At 40.9% G+C, this 18935-nt stretch overlaps 1 protein-coding gene across 1 annotated transcript in view; it reads right to left on the minus strand.

The window, feature by feature from the left end:
• pitpnm3 (PITPNM family member 3) overlaps positions 1–18935 on the minus strand; it is a 330161-nt gene that overhangs the window by 117050 nt on the left and 194176 nt on the right. Inside the window, exon 6 of the mRNA XM_061973214.1 lies at positions 7494–7683. Coding sequence (XP_061829198.1) covers positions 7494–7683 — 190 coding nt within the window. The remainder of the gene's footprint in view (positions 1–7493; positions 7684–18935) is intronic.

Here is an 18935-nt window from a genome sequence, read left to right on the forward strand (position 1 = left end):
TGGAAGCTGGACAAATAAGATGCCAAAAAACCAACCACTTTCATGTGGTATTAGACAGAAAGGTGTAACTTTTTTTCTCCTCCATTTGAAAACGTGGACGTTATCATCACTACTGTCTGATTACAATCAATGCAAGTCATCAGAATCAGGTAATACACCAACTTATATTCTTGTCTTCATGAAAGAAAGGAATCTATATGTGTTAAACATGCATGTATATTCATTAAAACACCTTTAACATGTAAACAAAAGCGGCAAAATAAATAAATATAAATTATATACTGTATATATCAATGTATGTATATATATATATGTATATGTGTGTGTGTATATATATATATATATATATATATATATATATATATATATGTATATGTGTGTGTGTGTGTGTGTATATATATATATATATATATATATATATATATATATATATATATATATATATATATATATATATATATATATATATATGTATGTGTGGGAAAAAAATCACAAGACTATTTCATCTCTACAGGCCTGTTTCATGAGGGGGGGGGGGGTACCGTCGGCCCCCAGACAGAGCGACTCCAAAACCAACAAAGACTGTAACTGTCGAAAGAAACCTGATTGCCCCCTCAACGGGGGGTGCTTACGAACATCAGTTGTCTACCAATCTAAGGTAATACGCAAGGACATTAACACATCCGACACATATGTAGGATTAACCGAGGGAGAATTCAAAACCAGATGGAACAATCACAAGGCTTCTTTCAGGAACAAAAACTTGCGAAATACCACAGAACTCAGCAAACACATTTGGAACCTCAAAGACAATAATGTTGAATATTCAATAACATGGCAAATTCTTGCATCCAGCACACCTTACAATAGTGGTAATAAAAGATGCAACCTATGCTTGAAAGAGAAACTGTTTATTATTTACCGTCCAGACCTGTCATCCCTCAACAAGCGCAGCGAAATTGTCACAGCATGCCGCCATAGACGGAAACACCTCCTAGGTAACACATGAGCCAATCACCACGCCCCTACGCCAGCCTGTACCCACCCACTCTGTGCCCTATATAAACCATGGTATGTGAATGCTCCCATTAAAATCTCCTGATGATTGAGGGTACCCCCCCCTCATGAAACAGGCCTGTAGAGATGAAATAGTCTTGTGATTTTTTTCCCACACATACATATATTGCGCTCTACTACGGTATCGAGCACTATTTTTTGGATAACCTTATTAAGACATATATATATATATATATATATATATATATATATATATATATATATATATATATATATATATATATATATATATATGTGTGTGTGTGTGTGTGTGTGTGTGTATGTTACTCATCAGTTACTCAGTACTTGAGTAGTTTTTTCACAACATACTTTTTACTTTTACTCAAGTAAATATTTGGGTGACTACTCCTTACTTTTACTTGAGTAATAAATCTCTAAAGTAACAGTACTCATACTTGAGTACAATTTCTGGCTACTCTACCCACCTCTGGTCCTTGGGCAAGACACTTTACCCACCTGCTCCCAGTGCCACCCACACTGCTTTAAATGTAACTTAGATATTGGCTTTCACTATGTAAAGCGCTTTGAGTCACTAGAGAAAAGCGCTATATAAATATAATTCACTTCACTTCACTTATATGCAGAATTTAAGTAGATGCTCATGTTTTGGAGTAATACAAATACTTGGTGAACAAGTTCTTCATTAATACATTTTCTGTGCAAAATAATTGAAATTAACAGAATAAATAACATATTGTTTATCTTAAATATAAATATTTCCTGCTGAACGGAATAAAATAAACAACAACAGAAGTTTGTCTGGCTTAAGTTAACACAGATTAAAGTCAGTGTGCAGTTTTATGACTGAGCAGGTCTTCAATTTCCATCACTGTGAGAAATACTTTGATTAAAATATATATATTTGGGTTTTATTAATATGACTGAATTTAAATTTGCTATTTTGCCAATCATTCACAATCATAAGGATTTGTATACTTTGTAATATACGGTGAGTACAGTGAGGTGCGGTGAGGTTGATGGCTGGTGAGGCACTGACTTCATCACAGTCAGATTTACAAACATATGAACCCTAAAGAGTATCTTATTCACCATTTGATTGGCAGCAGTTAACGGGTTATGTTTAAAAGCTCATACCAGCATTCTTCCCTGCTTGGCACTCAGCATCAAGGCTTGGAATTGGGGGTTAAATCACCAAAAATGATTTCCAGGCGCGGCGCCGCTGCTGCCCACTGCTCCCCTCACCTCCCAGGGGGTGATCAAGGGGATGGGTCAAATGCAGAGGACACATTTCATTACACCTAGTGTGTGTGTGACAATCATTGCTACTTTAACTTAACTTTAACTTTACACATACAATTTAATAAAAAAAACGTTATTATGGTCTTACCTTTACTTATAAATGAAGTCCATGCGCCGCAACTAAAGCCCTCACTTCAACTTTCCACGTGCAAGATTGAATCTATTTAAAAAAGTGTAACCGAGGGTTTATAAACGTCGCCTATACTGTATGAAACTACAAAATAACAAACACGGAGGCTCCAGTTTACACGAGGACCACTTTATTTACCTTCTTTCAAAAACTTCCGCTCCACTCCAACGTGTCATCACTTCCGCTCTTGGCGCCTTCAAAATAAGAGCTCAAGGCATATACTGTATAACAGCGCATAACAGGAACTTAACATCACAAATAGGAAAGCCCACAAAAATAGGTTACAAAAGTTATTTAATAAGAAGCCAAAAAGTGCAAAAACAATAATGTTCATGTTGGAGGAGTTGTGAATTAGGTACACCTGCAGTCTGCAGGTGTACCTAATGTTGTGTCCCTGCAGTCATTCACAACTCCTCCAACACCAACATTATTGTTTTTGCACTTTTTGGCTTCTTATGAAATAACTTTTTTAAATAGATTCAATCTTGCACGTGGAAAGTTTAAGTGTGGGCTTTAGTTGATATAACAATTCTACGGCGGGGGTGCAGGAGGCAGGGCTACTGGAGCCTCAGCCAGTGCGTCTTTTGCAGCCGTTTTATGATCGCTTAGCACAAGAAATACGTTACACACATACAGTTGTTGACAAAATACACTGTACATTATATACCTCAACTAACTAAACTATGGAAATGTATAATATAATTCATATAGCAATACAGTCTCACTGCACAGCAGGCCAGCAGTTAGCCCAGTCATTGCGCAATCCATGTTGAGGCACTGAGTGACGTGCCTCAACTGGCTGCTGATCACCGCACCGTCTCTTCTCAGTATTTGAACGGCAAATGTGAAAATTCAGCGATTTTGAATAAAAATAATGTAAAACTGGTGAAGTTAAATGGAAAATAACTTTATAGTATAATCACTGGATACATATAACAATTTAATTAATTTTTTTTCTTTTTACATTTTTTTTCTTTCCATTTCACCCAGTGACTGCACGTCACTGGGTGAGTACAATGTGAATAATAAATCCCGCAAAAAACATTCAAAAACCTCCAACAACACTCCATTTACATGTCATGACCTGAATATTAACCAAATATTAACGATACTGGAACTATAAGTGCTAACATAGAGGAACTGTAATGATCCGGGGACACACCCAGTCGGGTCCGCCGTGGGCTGGAAGTTTTATTTTTAGGGCCCGCATAAGGACCTATTGAATTTGTAAGGTTTTATTCTTTATTATTATTATTCTTCCGCAACTTTGGGCTGTAATTTGACCCCTTTAGCATGCTTCAAAACTCACCAAATTTTACACACACATCAGTAATAAACGGCAAAACTTTTTATCAAAAAACCAAACCCCAAAACTCAAAGTTGCGCTCTAGCGCCCCCTAGGAAAAAAAAAAACTAGACTGCCTGTAACTCCCACTAGGAAGGTCGGAGAGACATGAAACAAAAACCTTTATGTAGGTCTGACTTAGACCTAGATTTCATAATAGTATATTCTCGGGAAAAAATCAACAGGAAGTTGGCTATTCCCCCTTCAAGACAAAAAAGTACTAAAAACAGTCACTTTTGCCTCTTTGAGCTGTAATTTGACCCCCTTAACACGCTTCAAAACTCACCAAACTGAACGCACACATCAGGACTGGCAAAAATTGCGATCTAATAAAAAAACCTAACCCCAAATTTAAAAATTGCGCTCTAGAGCAATTTTTGAATAAAACGGAGAAAAAACTGCTCCTCGGAACAAAAAAATGACAAAACTGCCTGTAACTCCCACCGGGAAGGTCGGAGAGACATGAAACAAAAACCTCTCCGTAGGTCTCACTTAGACCTACATTTCATTTTATTTGGGTTTCGTTTTTGACATCGGCACAGGTAAAAAATAACACCATAACTAATCAAAACAAAGGCACGTTGACTAAGACGATAACACAATTATCTGGCATGTTAGTTAACGTATAAAAACGGGACAAAAATCTTGAGAAGCTAAATCTATCCATCCATCCATCCATCTTCTTCCGCTTATCCGAGGTCTAAGCAGGGAAGCCCAGACTTCCCTCTCCCCAGTCACTTGGTCCAGCTCCTCCCGGGGGATCCCGAGGCGTTCCCAGGCCAGCCGGGAGACAAAGTCTTCCCAACGTGTCCTGGGTCTTCCCCGTGGCCTCCGACCAATAGGCGTTCGGGTGGCATCCTGACCAGATGCCCGAACCACTTCATCTGGCTCCTCTCCATGTGGAGGAGCAGTGGCTTTAGTTTGAGTTCCTTTCGAATGACAGAGCTTCTCACCCTATCTCTAAGGGAGAGACCCGCCACCCGGCGGAGGAAACTCATTTGGGCCGCTTGTACCCGTGATCTTGTCCTTTCGGTCATAACCCAAAGCTCATGACCATAGGTGAGGATGGGAACGTAGATCGACCGGTAAATTGAGAGCTTTGCCTTCCGGCTCAGCTCCTTCTTCACCACAACGGATCGATACAGCGTCCGCATTACTGAAGACGCCGCACCGATCCGCCTGTCGATCTCACCATCCACTCTTCCCTCACTCGTGAACAAGACTCCGAGGTACTTGAACTCCTAAACTTGGGGAAAGATCTCCTCCCCAACCCGGAGATGGCACTCCACCCTTTACCGGGTGAGAACCATGGACTCGGACTTGACTCGGACTAGCTAAATCTAATCATATTTAATTTTGTCTTGCCGATGGGTGGGACAAGTTCGGCATTTACCCATCACAGCTCTTTGACGGCGTAAATATGAAAGAAGGTTGGGGGTTAGTTACGAAGGAGAGTCGATCAGATGGTTTTCTTTGGGAGATGCCAAAAGTGGAAAGGACACATTTAATTTTTACTGCTATGATGTCATCAATAGGCGAGCAGAGGTGGGTAAAGTACCCAAAAATTGTACTCAAGTTATATTAGAGTAATATGACTCAAGTGAATGTAAAAAGTAGTCATCAAAATAATTAAAGAGTAACAGTAAATAAGTATTCTGTGCAAAAAACTACTCAAATATTGAGCAACTTGTGAGTAACTTCTGATTAATTTAGTAGTTTTTTTTTTATGGTTCTTGAACTACAAATGTGTGTGTGTGTGTGTGTGCGTGTGTGTGTGTGTGTGTGTGTGTGTGTGTGTGTGTGTGTGTGTGTGTGTGTGTGTGTGTTCAACACATTTTCTCGAGTTGTAAGTAGAATTTCTGTAAGCTGAAATGTGAAGATGTCTACTGACACACATGACAGCACATTATATAAATGTTCTTTTTACTAGTTTAAAAGTAATCATTGAAGATTTTTTTTTGGCTGCCTTGTCTGACGTGATGTCACTTTTTACAGTCAGTACTTTTGTATGCTCTAAATTACTCTGATTCGTCAAATAATTCAGCCTTCCCGGTAAGGTCTATTCAGGTGTACAAGGCTACGCCAGATAGTCGAACCTCGGGATCAGGAGGAACAGTGTGGTTATCCTCCTGGTCGTGGAACTGTGGACCAGCTCTATACTCTCAGCAGGGTCTTTGAGGGTGCATGGGAGATTAACCAACCAGTCTACATGTGCTTTGTGGACTTGGAGAAGGCATTCGACCGTGTACCCCGGGAAGTCCTGTGGGGAGTGCTCAGAGAGTATGGGGTATCGGACTGTCTGATTGTGGCGGTCCGCTCCCTGTATGATCAGTGTCAGAGCTTGGTCCACATTGCCGGCAGTAAGTCGGACCAGTTTCCAGTGAGGGTTGGACTCCGCCAAGGCTGCCCTTTGTCACCAGATAGTATATATCTGTATCATGAATCAATCAAAAACTTATTGGGGTGTTACCATTTAGTGGTCAATTGTACGGAATATGTACTTCACTGTGAAACCTACTAATAAAAGTCTCAATCAATTAATCAAACCAACTCTGTTCATAACTTTTATGGACAGAATTTCTACGCACAATCAGGGCTTGTTTGGTGGCTGCAGGATTAGGTCTCTGCTTTTTGCAGATGATGTGGTCCTGATGGCTTCATCTGGCCAGGATCTTCAGCTCTCACTGGATCGGTTCGCAGCCGAGTGTGAAGCGACTGGGATGAGAATCAGCACCTCCAAGTCCGAGTCCATGGTTCTCGCCCGGAAAATGGTGGAGTGCCATCTCCGGGTTGGGGAGGAGATCTTGCCCCAAGTGGAGGAGTTCAAGTACCTCGGAGTCTTGTTCACGAGTGAGGGAAGAGTGGATGGTGAGATCGACAGGCGGATCGGTGCGGCGTCTTCAGTAATGCGGACGCTGTATCGATCCGTTGTGGTGAAGAAGGAGCTGAGCCGGAAGGCAAAGCTCTCAATTTACCGGTTGATCTACGTTCCCATCCTCACCTATGGTCATGAGCTTTGGGTTATGACCGAAAGGACAAGATCACGGGTACAAGCGGCCCAAATGAGTTTCCTCCGCCGGGTGGCGGGGCTCTCCCTTAGAGATAGGGTGAGAAGCTCTGTCATCCGGGGGGAGCTCAAAGTAAAGCCGCTGCTCCTCCACATGGAGAGGAGCCAGATGAGGTGGTTCGGGCATCTGGTCAGGATGCCAACTGAGCGCCTCCCTAGGGAGGTGTTTAGGGCACGTCCGACTGGTAGGAGGCCACGAGGAAGACCCAGGACACGTTGGGAAGACTATGTCTCCCGGCTGGCCTGGGAACGCCTCGGGATCCTCCGGGAGGAGCTGGACGAAGTGGCTGGGGAGAGGGAAGTCTGGGCTTCCCTGCTTAGGCTGCTGCCCCCGCGACCCGACCTCGGATAAGCGGAAGAAGATGGATGGATGGATGTCATCTTTTGCCAACTAGTCCTTTCGTTTGTGAGACATTAACGCAATGTTTACCTGAGGTATGCCTGCCATCTCTGCATCCTGGGGTAGCAGACTGACAGAATGTAACAACAAGTTGGGGTTGAAACAGTACAGTATCTATAATGTAATAATAGCTTATCCTGTTAAATTATGACTTACTTCCTGGTTATAAAAAAAGAATGAGGTCTACTGTTAGGCTGGAGAAAATTGAACACACCTGACCCGAGAAGCCCTGACCATCCTCGGAGTGCAGGAAGCTGCGGTAGACCTGGTTGGCGCGGGCGATGACTGTAGCCACGGCGTCCTGGTAGCGTGGCGACACGATGGCGAGGAGCGGGAGGGCGGCCAACGGCAGGTGGTCCACGCTGCTGGACACGCAGCTCTCGTCGTAGCTGTAAGGGTTCAAACTGAGGAGGGGGGGGGGCAAGGAGGGTATGGGGAAATGACTTTGCTTAGTTGGGCAATGTGATCGTACATCAGTGACCTCTGACCCTGAAAATCTGCTGATGAATGCATAACATTTTGCACTGACATGATTTTTTTTTAGCTGACTCACACAACATATATAACCCAAAAGCAGTGAAGTTGTCAGGTTGTGTAAATGGTCAATAAAAAGAGAATACAACAAATCATTTTCAACTTATATTCAATTGAATAGACTGCAAAGACAAGATATTTCATGTTCACACTGATAAACTTTGTTATTTTTTTGCAAATATTAGCTCATTTGGAATTTGATGCCTGTGGCATGTTTCAAAAAAGCTGGCACAAGTGGCAAAAAAAGAGTGAGAAAGTTGAGGAATGCTCGTCAAACACTTATTTGGAACATCCCACAGGTGTGCAGGCTAATTGGGAACAGGTGGGTGCCATGATTGGGTATAAAAGCAGCTTCCATTCACAAACAAGGACGGGGGCGAGGGTCACCACGTTGTCAACAAATGCCTGAGCAAATTGTTTAAGAACAACATTTCTCAACCAAGCTATTGCAAGGAATTTAGAGATTTGTAATTTTAATTTTAATTTTTTGAATTAGGACAATGCATTATCATCAACAGACAAACAATGTCAATATGCCGGAGTTATTAGCACAATAGGTAATTTTCATCTGTTGTCCTAAGGCAGTAAACATTCAACAGGTCATGACACAAAAGAATACATAAATCACAAGACATTACACATTACAAGCATACTATAAGCACAGACCATGGACAAAGAAATAAATCAAAAACTAACAAAAAAAAACAACAATTGAATAATCTAATAATCTAATATATATATTTCACCATCTACGGTCCTTAATATCATCCAAAGGTTCAGAGAATCTGGAGAAATCACTGCACGTAAGCCATGATATTACGCACCTTGGATCCCTCGGGCGGTACTGCATCAAAAAGCGACATCAGTGTGTAAAGGATATCACCACATGGGCTCAGGAACACTTCAGAAACCCACTGTCAGTAACTACAGTTGGTCGCTACATCTGTAAGTGCAAGTTAAAACTCTCCTATGCAAGGTGAAAACCGTTTATCAACAACACCCAGAAACGCCGTCGGCTTCGCTGGGCCTGAGCTCATCTAAGATGGACTGATACAAAGTGGAAAAGTGTTCTGTGGTCTGACGAGTCCACATTTCAAATTGTTTTTGGAAACTGTGGACCATCCGGATTGTTCTCGGTGCAAATTGTAAAAGGCAGCATGTGTGATGGTATGGGGGTGTATTAGTGGCCAAGACATGGGTAACTTACACATCTGTGAAGGCGCCATTAATGCTGAAAGGTACATACAGCTTTTGGAGCAACATATGTTGCCATCCAAGCAACGTTATCATGGACGCCCCTGCTTATTTCAGCAAGACGATGCCAAGCCACGTGTTACAACAGTGTGGTTTCATAGTAAAAGAGTGCGGGTACTAGACTGGCCTGTCTGTAGTCCAGACCTGTCTCCCATTGAAAATGTGTGAAGGCTAAAATATGAGAAGGGAGACTGTTGAACAACTTAAGCTGTACATCAAGCAAGAATGGGAAAGAATTCCACCTGAGAAGCTTAGAAAATGTGTCTCCTCAGTTCCCAAACCTTTACTGAGTGTTGTTAAAAGGAAATGCCATGTAACACACTGGTAAAAATGCCCCGGTGACAACTATTTTGCTGCCATTAAATTCTAAGTTCATGATTATTTGCAAAAAAATAATGAAATATCTTGTCTCTGCAGTCTATTCAATTGAATATACCGTATTTTCCGCACTATAAGGCGCACCTAAAAACCACAAATTTTCTCAAAAGCTGACAGTGCGCCTTATAACCCGGTGCGCTTTATATATGGATTAATATTAAGATTCATTTTCATAAAGTTTCGGTCTCGCAACTACGGTAAACAGCCGCCATCTTTTTTCCCCGTAGAAGAGGAAGCGCTTCTTCTTCTACGCAAGCAACCGCCAAGGTAAGCACCCGCCCCCATAGAAGAGGAAGCGCTTCTTCTTCTACTGTAAGCAACCACCCGCCCGCATAGAACAGGAAGCGCTTCTTCTTCTACTGTAAGCAACCACCCGCCCGCATAGAACAGGAAGCGCTTCTTCTTCTACTGTAAGCAACCACCCGCCCGCATAGAAGAAGAAGAAGGGCGCGAATATTACGTTTCATTTCCTTTGTGTGTTTACATCTGTAAAGACCACAAAATGGCTCCTACTAAGCGACAGGTTTCCGGTTCATGAAAAGACGCAATCTCTCCATCCGCACACGGACTACTATTTCACAGCAACTGCCTAAAGACTTTCAAGAAAAGCTGGCTACTTTCCGTGCATATTGTAAAAACAAGATAGCTGAAAAAAAGATCCGGCCAGAGAACATTATCAACATGGACGAGGTTCCACTGACTTTTGATATTCCTGTGAACCGCACTGTGGATACAACGGGAGCACGTACGGTGAATATTCGCACCACAGGGAATGAGAAGTCATCCTTCACTGTGGTTCTAGCTTGCCATGCTAATGGCCAGAAACTTCCACCCATGGTGATATTCAAAAGGAAGACCTTGCCAAAAGAGACCTTTCCAGCCGGCGTCATCATAAAAGCTAACTCGAAGGGATGGATGGATGAAGAAAAGATGAGCGAGTGGTTAAGGTAAGTTTACGCGAAGAGGCCGGGTGGCTTTTTTCACGCAGCTCCGTCCATGTTGATATACGACTCCATGCGCGCCCACATCACGCTGGTTTTTAATATATTATTAAAGTTTGACTGACCTATCTGACTGTTTTTTTGACATTCCCTTTAGCGCAGTTAGATGCGGCTTATAACACGGGGCGGCTTATAAGTGGACAAAGTTTTGAAATATGCCGTTCATTGAAGGCGCGGCTTATAACCCAGGGCGGCTTATGGTGCGGAAAATACGGTAAGTGGAAAAGGATTTGTTGTATTCTCTTTTTATTTACCATTTACACAACGTGACAACTTCACTGGTTTGGGCTTTTGTATTTTGAGCATGTTTGCTTCCCGTGTTCTTACACGTGTGTCGTTATAGTGCAGGGAGTGGGTGCCATGAGGATGTCCTTCTAACAAGTGTGTTGACTGTAATGGATGTGTGTGACACAGTGTGTGTGTAGGGGGTAAAAGATGGCATCGCCTAACATTCTCCCCTCGCGGTGCAGCTGTCGCCATCCATCAGTCGCCACGATTACAGGAAGTGGCAGCTATGCCAAACACGAGGCTGCGACGTGTCGGCAGGTGAGCGACACCACCTCTGTGCTGCCAAGCAATAACAGCCTTCTGGTCATGGTTAACCTCCTTGGATGTGGATTCTTTGTGGTTTTACGACAGATATATAACTAAAATATGGATTATTAATAACACTGTAAAATAATATGAATTAATTTCCTTAATTTTGAATATTCCATCCATCCATTTTTCTACCGCTTGTCCTTTTTGGGCTCGCGGGGGGTGCTGTAGCCTATCTCAGCTGCATTCAGGCGGTAAGCGGGTAATACGTAAATTCTAATGACTACTAAGTATAACAAGTATTTATGGCTGACTGAATGTAGTACTTAACTAATAATAATAATAATAATAATTAAAGCTGCAAGCAGCATTGGTCGGGCCCGCGTATTTGGCAGGTGCTAGTCCTAAGTGTCCCAATACTTTTGTCTACTTTTAGTCTGAAGTGTCCCAAGACTTTTGTCTAGTGTACCTACCTTGTCTGCATTGTGTGGGCACGTTGGTGCTTCCTGCTTTTAAGCAGCCATCTTAAAAAAACAGCAGCGCAGCAGCATCAGCGCAGCGGGTCTTTGAAGGGTCATAAAATCAAAACCGGAGCAGGTATTAAAAAACTGTTCTGTTATTTTATACACAAGGGTTTAATCTCTCTCCTGTGTTAGTTTGAAGCCGAAACGACAAACGCGCTCAGAGGAGATAGTTTTTGAAGGAAGGTGACCGGTTTTTACAAAAAATGTGTTTTGAAGGGGGAATAGCAAACTTCCTGTTGATTTTTGCTGGGGGTTGTCAATTTATGAAATGTAGGTCTAAGTGAGACCTACATAGAGGTTTTTCATGTCTCTCCGACCTTCCCAGGGAGAGTTACAGGCAGTTTTGTCAGTTTTTTCATCCGAGCAGTTTTTTGTGCGTTTCATTAAAAAATTGCGCTAGAGCACAATTTTGAGATTTGGGGTTAGGTTTTTTTATTAGATCGCAATGTTTGCCAGTCCTGATGTGTGTGTTCAGTTCGGTGAGTTTTGAAGCATGTTAAGGGGGTCAAATTACAGCTCAAAGAGGCAAAAGTGACTGTTTTTAGTACTTTTTGTCTTGAAGGGGGAATTGCCAACTTCCTGTTGATTTTTGCCCAAGAATATACTATTATGAAATCTAGGTCTAAGTCACACCTACATAAAGGTTTTTGTTTTATGTCTCTACGACCTTCCTAGTGGGAGTTACAGGCAGTCTAGTTTTTTTTTTTTCGTAGGGGGCGCTAGAGCGCAATTTTGAGTTTTGTGGTTCGGTTTTTTTTAAAAAAAGGCAATTTTCGCAGGTCCTGATGTGTGGGTCAAATATGGTGAGTTTTGAAGCATGTTAAGTGGGTCAAATTACAGTTTAAAGTGGCGGCGGAAGAATAAAGAATAAAGAATAATAATTAAAGCTGCAAGCAGCATTGGTCGGGCCCGCGTATTTGGCAGGTGCTAGTCCTAAGTGTCCCAATACTTTTGTCTACTTTTAGTCTGAAGTGTCCCAAGACTTTTGTCTAGTGTACCTACCTTGTCTGCATTGTGTGGGCACGTTGGTGCTTCCTGCTTTTAAGCAGCCATCTTAAAAAAACAGCAGCGCAGCAGCATCAGCGCAGCGGGTCTTTGAAGGGTCATAAAATCAAAACCGGAGCAGGTATTAAAACGCTGTTCTGTTATTTTATACACAAGGGTTTAATCTATCTCCTGTGTTAGTTTGAAGCCGAAACGACAAACGCGCTCAGAGGAGATAGCTTTTGAAGGAAGGTGACCGTTTTTTACAAAAAATGTGTTTTGAAGGGGGAATAGCAAATTTCCTGTTGATTTTTGCTGGGGGTTGTCAATTTATGAAATGTAGGTCTAAGTGAGACCTACATAGAGGTTTTTGTTTTATGTCTCTCCAACCTTCCCAGGGAGAGTTACAGGCAGTTTTGTCAGTTTTTTCATCCGAGCAGTTTTTTGTGCGTTTCATTAAAAAATTGCGCTAGAGCACAATTTTGAGATTTGGGGTTAGGTTTTTTTATTAGATCACAATTTTTGCCAGTCCTGATGTGTGTGTTCAGTTCGGTGAGTTTTGAAGCATGTTAACGGGGTCAAATTACAGCTCAAAGAGGCAAAAGTGACTGTTTTTAGTACGTTTTGTCTTGAAGGGGGAATTGCCAACTTCCTGTTGATTTTTGCCCAAGAATATACTATTATGAAATGTAGGTCTAAATCAGACCTACATAGAGGTTTTTGTTTTATGTCTCTCCGACCTTCCTAGTGGGAGTTACAGGCAGTCTAGTTTTTTTTTTCCGTAGGGGGCGCTAGAGCGCAATTTTGAGTTTTGTGGTTCGTTTTTTAAAAAAAAAGGCAATTTTCGCAGGTCCTGATGTGTGGGTCAAATATGGTGAGTTTTGAAGCATGTTAAGTGGGTCAAATTACAGTTTAATGTGGCGGCGGAAGAATAAAAAATAGCGAATAATAAAACCTTACAAATTCAATAGGTCCTTATGTCCTATTGTATAAGGACTCCCTTTGGGAGTCCTTATACAATGGGCCATGCGGGCCCTAATTATGTCCCATTGCATAAGGACTCCCTTTGGGAGTCCTTATACAATGGGCCATGCGGGCCCTAATTATGTCCCATTGCATAAGGACTCCCTTTGGGAGTCCTTATGCAATGGGCCATGCGGGCCCTAATAATAGGTCCTCTCCTTGGTTGTAATACTAAATAGTGTAATCAAACAAGAGTCAAAGTATTTCATGGCCTTTGTGTTGTGTTGGCATGTTTAAATTCAAAAGATCGTAAACCAAATATTACATCATTTTTGTAACGCTCTGAGTGCATAGTGATGCGGGGGGTCGTTTTCCCAAGATGCAGACGGACTTTGGACACAGCGTGCAGGAAGGAAAATGATTTATAAACCCTGTTTCCATATGAGTTGGGAAATTGTGTTAGATGTAAATATAAACGGAATACAATGATTTGCAAATCATTTTCAAGCCATATTCAGTTGAATATGCTACAAAGACAACATATTTGATGTTCAAACTCATAAACATTTTTTTTTTGTGTGCAAATAATCATTAACTTAGAATTTCATGGCTGCAACACGTGCCAAAGTAGTTGGGAAAGGGCATGTTCACCACTGTGTTACATGGCCTTTCCTTTTAACAACACTCAGTAAAGGTTTGGGAACTGAGGAGACACATTTTTGAAGCTTCTCAGGTGGAATTCTTTCCCATTCTTGCTTGATGTACAGCTTAAGTTGTTCAACAGTCCGGGGGTCTCCCTTCTGCTATTTTAGGCTTCATAATGCGCCACACATTTTCAATGGGAGACAGGTCTGGACTACAGGCAGGCCAGTCTAGTACCCGCACTCATTTACTATGAAGCCACGTTGATGTAACACGTGGCTTGGCATTGTCTTGCTGAAATAAGCAGGGGCGTCCATGGTAACGTTGCTTGGATGGCAACATATGTTGCTCCAAAACCTGTATGTACCTTTCAGCATTAATGGTGCCTTCACAGATGTGTAAGTTACCCATGTCTTGGGCACTAATACACCCCCATACCATCACACATGCTGCCTTTTACACTTTGCGCCTAGAACAATCCGGATGGTTCTTTTCCTCTTTGGTCCGGAGGACACGACGTCCACAGTTTCCAAAAACAATTTGAAATGTGGACTCGTCAGACCACAGAACACTTTTCCACTTTGTATCAGTCCATCTTAGATGAGCTCAGGCCCAGCGAAGATGACGGCGTTTCTGGGTGTTGTTGATAAACGGTTTTCGCCTTGCATAGGAGAGTTTTAACTTGCACTTACAGATGTAGCGACCAACTGTAGTTACTGACAGTGGGTTTCTGAAGTGTTCCTGAGCCCATGTGGTGATATCCTTTACACACTGATGTCGCTTGTTGATGCAGTACAGCCTGAGGGATGGAAGGTCACGGGCTTAGCTGCTTACGTGCAGTGATTTCTCCAGATTCTCTGAACCCTTTGATGATATTACGGAGTGTAGATGGTGAAATCCCTAAATTCCTTGCAATAGCTGGTTGAGAAAGGTTTTTCTTAAACTGTTCAACAATTTGCTCACGCATTTGTTGACAAAGTGGTGACCCTCGCCCCATCCTTGTTTGTGAATGACTGAGCATTTCATGGAATCTACTTTTATACCCAATCATGGCACCCACCTGTTCCCAATTTGCCTGCACACCTGTGGGATGTTCCAAATAAGTGTTTGATGAGCATTCCTCAACTTTATCAGTATTTATTGCCACCTTTCCCAACTTCTTTGTCACGTGTTGCTGCCATCAAATTCTAAAGTTAATGATTATTGCTTATTGTTTGAACATCAAATATGTTGTCTTTGTAGCATATTCAACTGAATATGGCTTGAAAAGGATTTGCAAATCATTGTATTCCGTTTATATTTGCATCTAACACAATTGCCCAACTCATATGGAAACGGGGTTTGTATTATAACAATAAGTCAGGCAGGAAATGAAACAAAGTGTGCACATAGCACTGGAAGACAGAGCCAAGTTGAGTCTAGCGTGGAAGCTAGTATACAAGACAGGAATCAAAAAAAACTATAGAGCCTAGCGTGGAAGCTAGCATATCAAGAGGAATCAAAACTGTCGTTACCTGTTGTGAGTAGCAAACTAGGAAGCCAGACTGAGTGTGGAAAGAAATGGGAATAAATAGCACTCTGATTAGTGCTTGGCAGCAGGTGAGTCTCCTAGACACTAATCAGAGGCAGCAGAAACCATGGTAACCAAGGAGACACAAAACAGGGGTGCTGAAACAGAACTAAGGGAGTCCAAAAACCAAACAGAACATGATCCGAGCAGCGGATCATTACAATTTTCACATGAACTCACAACCTACTCATCTCAGGGCCGACACTCTAACCACTAGGCCACTGAGTAGGTTAACACCTGACATTCACTGTAATGATACCAAGTACAAGAGTGTATCTGTCACACCGCGGTGAGGGAAGTCTTGTCTTGGTTTTTTCTGTCTTGTGATTTACATGTTTTATTTTGAAAAGCAACTCCTCTTGTTTCAGATCACGGGTCCTTCCTCTTGTGTCACCAGTCTGACGTCATTCCTGACCCTTGATTGTATCCACCTGTTTCCCATTACCCTCATGTTCCATATAAGCTCATGCCTCCCCTTGTTCTGTGCCAGATTGTCTCGAGCTTTCGTGCCTGTCTTGAGTTCCATGTTCATGTTCATGTCCATGCCTTGCCTTGTCCCACGTCTACGTCCTTGCTTCCAGAATATCCCACGCTGTAATTTTGAATTAACTTTTTCTCCTCCCTCAGAGCGACTTTTGTTATTCAACCTTTTTCTACCGCAGTGGTGAGTTATAATTTTTCCCTAAAGATTTTTCCTCAAAGTTTTTGAGTGATTTTTTGTTTACATTAATTAGAGTAGTAAGTTTTATAGTCTTTATTTTCTTCCTCCTGTTGGAGCGTTTTTTTGTTAAAGTTTTTTGATAACAGATACGGTGCTAATTATAATTGTCCTTATTTTTGTATTTCCTCCTTTTGGTGTGATTTTCGGTTTTTCCCTTTTGGAACATTTTGTCGATAGCTATTTTTGTAATTTGATAGTATTTGAATTTACTCGGCTCTGGAGGCTTAAAGAGTTTTTTCAAAATAAAAGCTTTATTTGGAATCACATCTCTGCATCTGAGTCCCTTCCTTCGTCCAAGCCTGACAGTATCTAGTCGATACTACTATGGTTATATCGATATTTTTTTTAAATCACAAAATCTTTTTGTGTTTTCTTTTAATTCATATTATGTTTACAAAGTCAGTAAATATGTCCCTGGACACATGAGGACTTTGAATAGGACCAATGTATGATCCTGTAACTACTTGGTATCGGATCCATACCTAAATGTGTGGTATCATCCAAAACTAATGTCAAGTATCAAAGAAGAGAAGAATTAGTGATTATTACATTTGAACAGAAGTGTAGATAGAACATGTTAAAACAGAAAGTAAGCAGATATTAACAGTAAATGAACAAGTAGATTAATAATCAATTTTTACAGTTTGTCCTTAATAATGTGTACAAAATAATAGGTGTATAAATGACACAATATGTTACTGCATAGACTAATTAGGAGTCTTTGTTTGTTTACTTACTACTAAAAGACAAGTTGTCTATTTTATTGAAGGACTAAATGACAATAATAAACATATGTTTCATGTATACTAACATTTTTTGTTCAAATAAAGCCAATAATGACATTTTTTGTGTATTTAGAAAAGTATCAAAAAGTATCGAAATACCTTTTGGTACCGGTACCAAAATATTGGTGTTAGTAAAACCCCTATAATACATTTAAATGTTTTTTTGCATACAATGTTTGTTTGGATTTGAATGTACTTTACTATTTTAGTAGTAAAGTCCACCACATCTACATGTTCACTACAGAGCCATGGATCAATGTTAATGTGTATCCAAAGACATTTGAATTGTTTTTTTAGAAAAACTCGTAGAAATATAAAGAATATATATTTAAAAATAATCTAATAAACCAAAAATGGTATGGCCCTCTTGCAGTACTTTTTGAAGGCCACTTTTTTAAAGACTTCTGCTTTTAAGTCTAATCCTCTTTTCAGCGCTCCACCAAAACCGAAGACAGCTGCCAGTGGGTCCTGTCCTCGGGTTAAAGTTCCCTAAACCTCAAGGAACTGTACCATGTTTTGGTTTTTCTGACTGTTTTAGCCTTTTTTGTTTGAGGTGGAAAAAGTTGCAAATGAGTTCTGTTCATTTTAAAAAAAGACTCCCTATATCTCATACTTGCCAACCTTGAGACCTCCGATTTCGGGGGGTGGGGGGCGTGGTCGGGGTGGGGCGGGGGGAGGAGTATATTTACAGCTAGAATTCACCAAGTCAAGTATTTCATATATATATATATATATATATATATATATATATATATAAACAATTGCAAATGAGCCGTCGACCCCCAGACAGAGCGACTCCAAAACCAATAAAGGATGTAACTGTCGAAAGAAACCTGATTGCCCTCTCAATGGGGGGTGCTTACAAACATCAGTTGTCTACCAATCTAAGGTAATACGCAAGGACATTAACACATCCGACACATATGTAGGATTAACCGAGGGTGAATTCAAAACCAGATGGAACAATCACAAGGCTTCTTTCAGGAACAAAAACCTGCGAAATACCACAGAACTCAGCAAACACATTTGGGACCTCAAAGACAATACTGTTGAATATTCAATAACATGGCAAATTCTTGCATCCAGCACACCTTACAATAGTGGTAATAAAAGATGCAACCTATGCTTGAAAGAGAAACTGTTTATTATTTACCGTCCAGACCTGTCATCCCTCAACAAGCGCAGCGAAATTGTAACAACATGCCGCCATAGACGGAAACACCTCCTAGGTAACACATGAGCCAATCACCACGCCCCTAGGCCAGCCTGTACCCACCCACTCTGTGCCCTATATAAACCATGGTATGCGAATGCTCCCATTAAAATCTCCTGATGATTGAGGGTACCCCCCCTCATGAAACAGGCCTGTAGAGATGAAATAGTCTTGTGATTTTTTTCCCACACATACATATATATATATATATATATATATAAGAAATACATGACTTTCAGTGAATTCTAGCTATATATATATATATATATATATATATATATATATATATATATATATATATATATATATATATATATATATATATATATATAAAATAAATACTTGAATTTCAGTGTTCATTTATATACACATATACACACACATAACACTCATCTACTCATTGTTGAGTTAAGGGTTGAATTGTCCATCCTTGTTCTATTCTCTGTCACTATTTTTCTTACCATGCTGAACACCCTTTCGCAGGTACCCAGAAAGGTTTCGAGTACCACCAAAAAAACGGAATCTCTGAAGACAGTATAAAAATCTGTGC

Source organism: Nerophis lumbriciformis, linkage group LG17 (assembly GCF_033978685.3).
Source record: "Nerophis lumbriciformis linkage group LG17, RoL_Nlum_v2.1, whole genome shotgun sequence".
Classification (NCBI taxonomy): Eukaryota; Metazoa; Chordata; class Actinopteri; order Syngnathiformes; family Syngnathidae; genus Nerophis; species Nerophis lumbriciformis.